General features: G+C 42.3%; 1 protein-coding gene across 1 annotated transcript; it reads left to right on the forward strand.

Moving 5' to 3' along the window:
- Positions 1-174: 174 nt before the first annotated feature.
- On the forward strand, positions 175-2308 carry LOC119585809 (serine/threonine-protein phosphatase 2A catalytic subunit beta isoform-like; the record flags this gene model as incomplete). Its single annotated transcript, XM_037934529.1, is given in 5 exon segments — positions 175-623; positions 740-949; positions 1135-1522; positions 1660-1822; positions 1974-2308. Coding segments are annotated over 5 exon segments (975 nt in total). The 3' UTR covers positions 2050-2308.
- Between the last annotated feature and the right edge of the window lie 544 nt (positions 2309-2852).

Below are 2852 nucleotides of genomic sequence, written 5' to 3' on the forward strand. Positions count from 1 at the left end.
GAGTCAATGTGTGACTCAGAATGACGTCATGCTACCTTCATCCCCTCCCCTCCCCCTTTTCCCCGACGCTACAACCCTTCCCAGTCCCCCGCTGGCTCCCTCACCCTGCACCCTCGGGTCCCCCCTCACTCACTCGCCCGCTTATATACACACTCACACCCTGATATCTGTCAGTACACACTGAATCCTCCAAGTGATCGCACGTTAATAGTTTGTTGACGCCCTCACTGAACATACGACTTTTGGCAAGAATATTTTTTGGGTTACCGGTTGCTATTTATAGTTCTGATTACTAGCAGAAAAAAAGAAGTGATACCTCCCTGTTGGGAAATAGAAACCGATAACAGTGACATTTAAGTGTGAGGTTTCATTTTGGGATTCATTGTGCCCCAGTGCAGTAGTTAACGTTCATAACGACTTTTGTGATTCAAAGTGCTGCCCTTTTTACGCCTCCTCCCCCGTTGGCTGCACACAGGAACGACAGAATGATTGACGAAATTATGGATTTTGACGGAATGGCTAATCTGTCGTTGACTTCTACAAACGATGTGGATTCATGGATCGCCCAGTTAAAGAAGAAGGAACCTTTATCACTGAAGGAAATTGACAACTTGTGCAAGAAGGTAAGGGTGAAATCGTTATGATATTGTGTAACTGCCTTTGGTCACGTGTATCCTACTTAATTAGTATGACAAACATTTTCACTGTTTATATAAGGAATTGCCTTTCTTGTCCTCAGGTGCAAGAGGTTTTAGTGGAGGAGAGCAATCTGGTTGAGGTCTCGTCGCCCGTCACGATCTGCGGAGACATCCACGGCCAGTTCTATGATCTAATGGAGCTCTTCAAAGTGGCCGGAGAACCACCTGAGGTCAATTATCTCTTCATGGGCGACTATGTGGATCGTGGATATTACTCAGTGGTCGTGGTTTCCCTCCTACTGGCGCTCAAGGTTAGCCTTTATTTCTCTCTTTTGTAAAAGCAGTTATGTAAACGTTGGGCTTTGCTTACATAAGGAAGATTAATTTGCTCTATGGGTCAGACCGATTTGTAGTTATAGTGAGTGGGATTCACTCAGTTTCCTTCGTAGAACCTGCATTTTTATATAGTTATATGTTTATTTTCTTGTTTCTACAGCTCCGATACCCCCAGCGCGTCACCCTACTACGAGGCAACCATGAATCCCGCCAAACTACACAAGTTTATGGGTTTTACGACGAATGTTTCAGCATTTACAATACGTCAGCTGCATGGTCGCACTTCATGGCAGTCTTCGACACGCTCCCTCTCTCCGCCGTCGTCGACAACAGCATTCTGTGCATGCACGGTGGCTTGTCTCCTTCCTTGGACACCTTAGATCAGATTAGGATCCTGGACAGATTTCAGGAACTGCCACATGAAGGCGCCATGTGTGATCTGTTGTGGTCTGACCCTGACGATTCCGGATGGAGGGCTGGCTGGAGCATGAATGCTCGTGGTGCTGGGTATATGTGGGGGCCAGATATTTCGCACGACTTTACACACAGTAAGTTTTTCTTTTTTTTTCGTAGAAGTAACTTGCGAAAAGGCCAATACAAAGTGACTATTATGCGGCAAGTTTGGGTTATAAACAGTTCACGTAATCAAAGAATCCCACTGACCCTTGGCTTATTTTATCTACAGATAATGGCCTTGAATGTGTTACGCGAGCACATCAAGTGATGGACGGCGGTTTCCAGTGGTGTCACGACGAGAAGATTGTCACGGTCTTTTCTGCCCCAAATTATTGCTACAGATGTGGAAATCTAGCTGGTTACATGGTCGTCGAAGATGGAATGCATACTTGGTGAGCTGATTTTTTTTTCGCATCAGAAAAAACTGGGTTTATTTTGGTTAATATCATTTTGTACATTCCTATTTTGTATGAATATGTTTAATAAGAATCCATTTAAATGATTGCGACACGTTAATAACGTACATTTCTCTTTCTTTTATAGTCACACCTTCGAAGCTGCGCCACGAGAGAAAACGGGACCTATTATGAGGAAAAGCTTAGGTGGATATTTCTTTTAGGAAATAAAACTATATTTGCCTTTAAAAAAAGAGGATCGCTGGTTCGATTCTCTGAAACAGTATTCGACGCCATGAAACAATCATGCGTACCTGATGTGGTGCTACGGCTGCAAGTACCGCAGCTGTATTAACCGACTGTGATAGAATTGCACTTTTATGATTTCGTAATAAAATATTATTCGTTGTGCCGGTTGTTGATGTTGTCTACTATATGTATTTGGATTATAAAAAAAAAAATAAACCCTACCTTTTCTTTGAATTATGTTTTGTATCCTTTGCTAACATTTGTCAAATTGTGGATATTTATTCAGTTTTATATTCAGCTAAACTGCTAGGATGACATGATAACTGCCCAATTTATCATATAGTGTTAGATATGAATGTTTTGGGCTCACAACATGTATCGTCATAGATGGCGTGATTAATAGAGCGTGTCATGTATGGTATAAAGAGCCATGTAGCACGAACAGGAAATAGTATTTTAGTGCATGTTTGGTTACAGTTGATACTGAAAAAGGAAACAAAACACAGGCAGTCAGACTTGGTCATAATCATAAACACCCCTAATCACACGTTTATCACCCTCTATCTCTCCCCTCCCCCCCAACACATCTATCTGTGCATTACATATAGCCACATATGTGGTAAACTATCCATCTCTTTCAACAAACAAACAGTCAACCGCAGGTGTGATGTTATCCTGTGTATTGCGTGTTGCCGTCGAAGGTCACTTTGTGGCCTGGTGATACGTGAGGTAAATTGTTATGAGGATATTTTGATGTTTCTTGTCACTTATTTATGAC

Source organism: Penaeus monodon, chromosome 20, assembly GCF_015228065.2.
Source record: "Penaeus monodon isolate SGIC_2016 chromosome 20, NSTDA_Pmon_1, whole genome shotgun sequence".
In the NCBI taxonomy this organism is placed as follows: Eukaryota; Metazoa; Arthropoda; class Malacostraca; order Decapoda; family Penaeidae; genus Penaeus; species Penaeus monodon.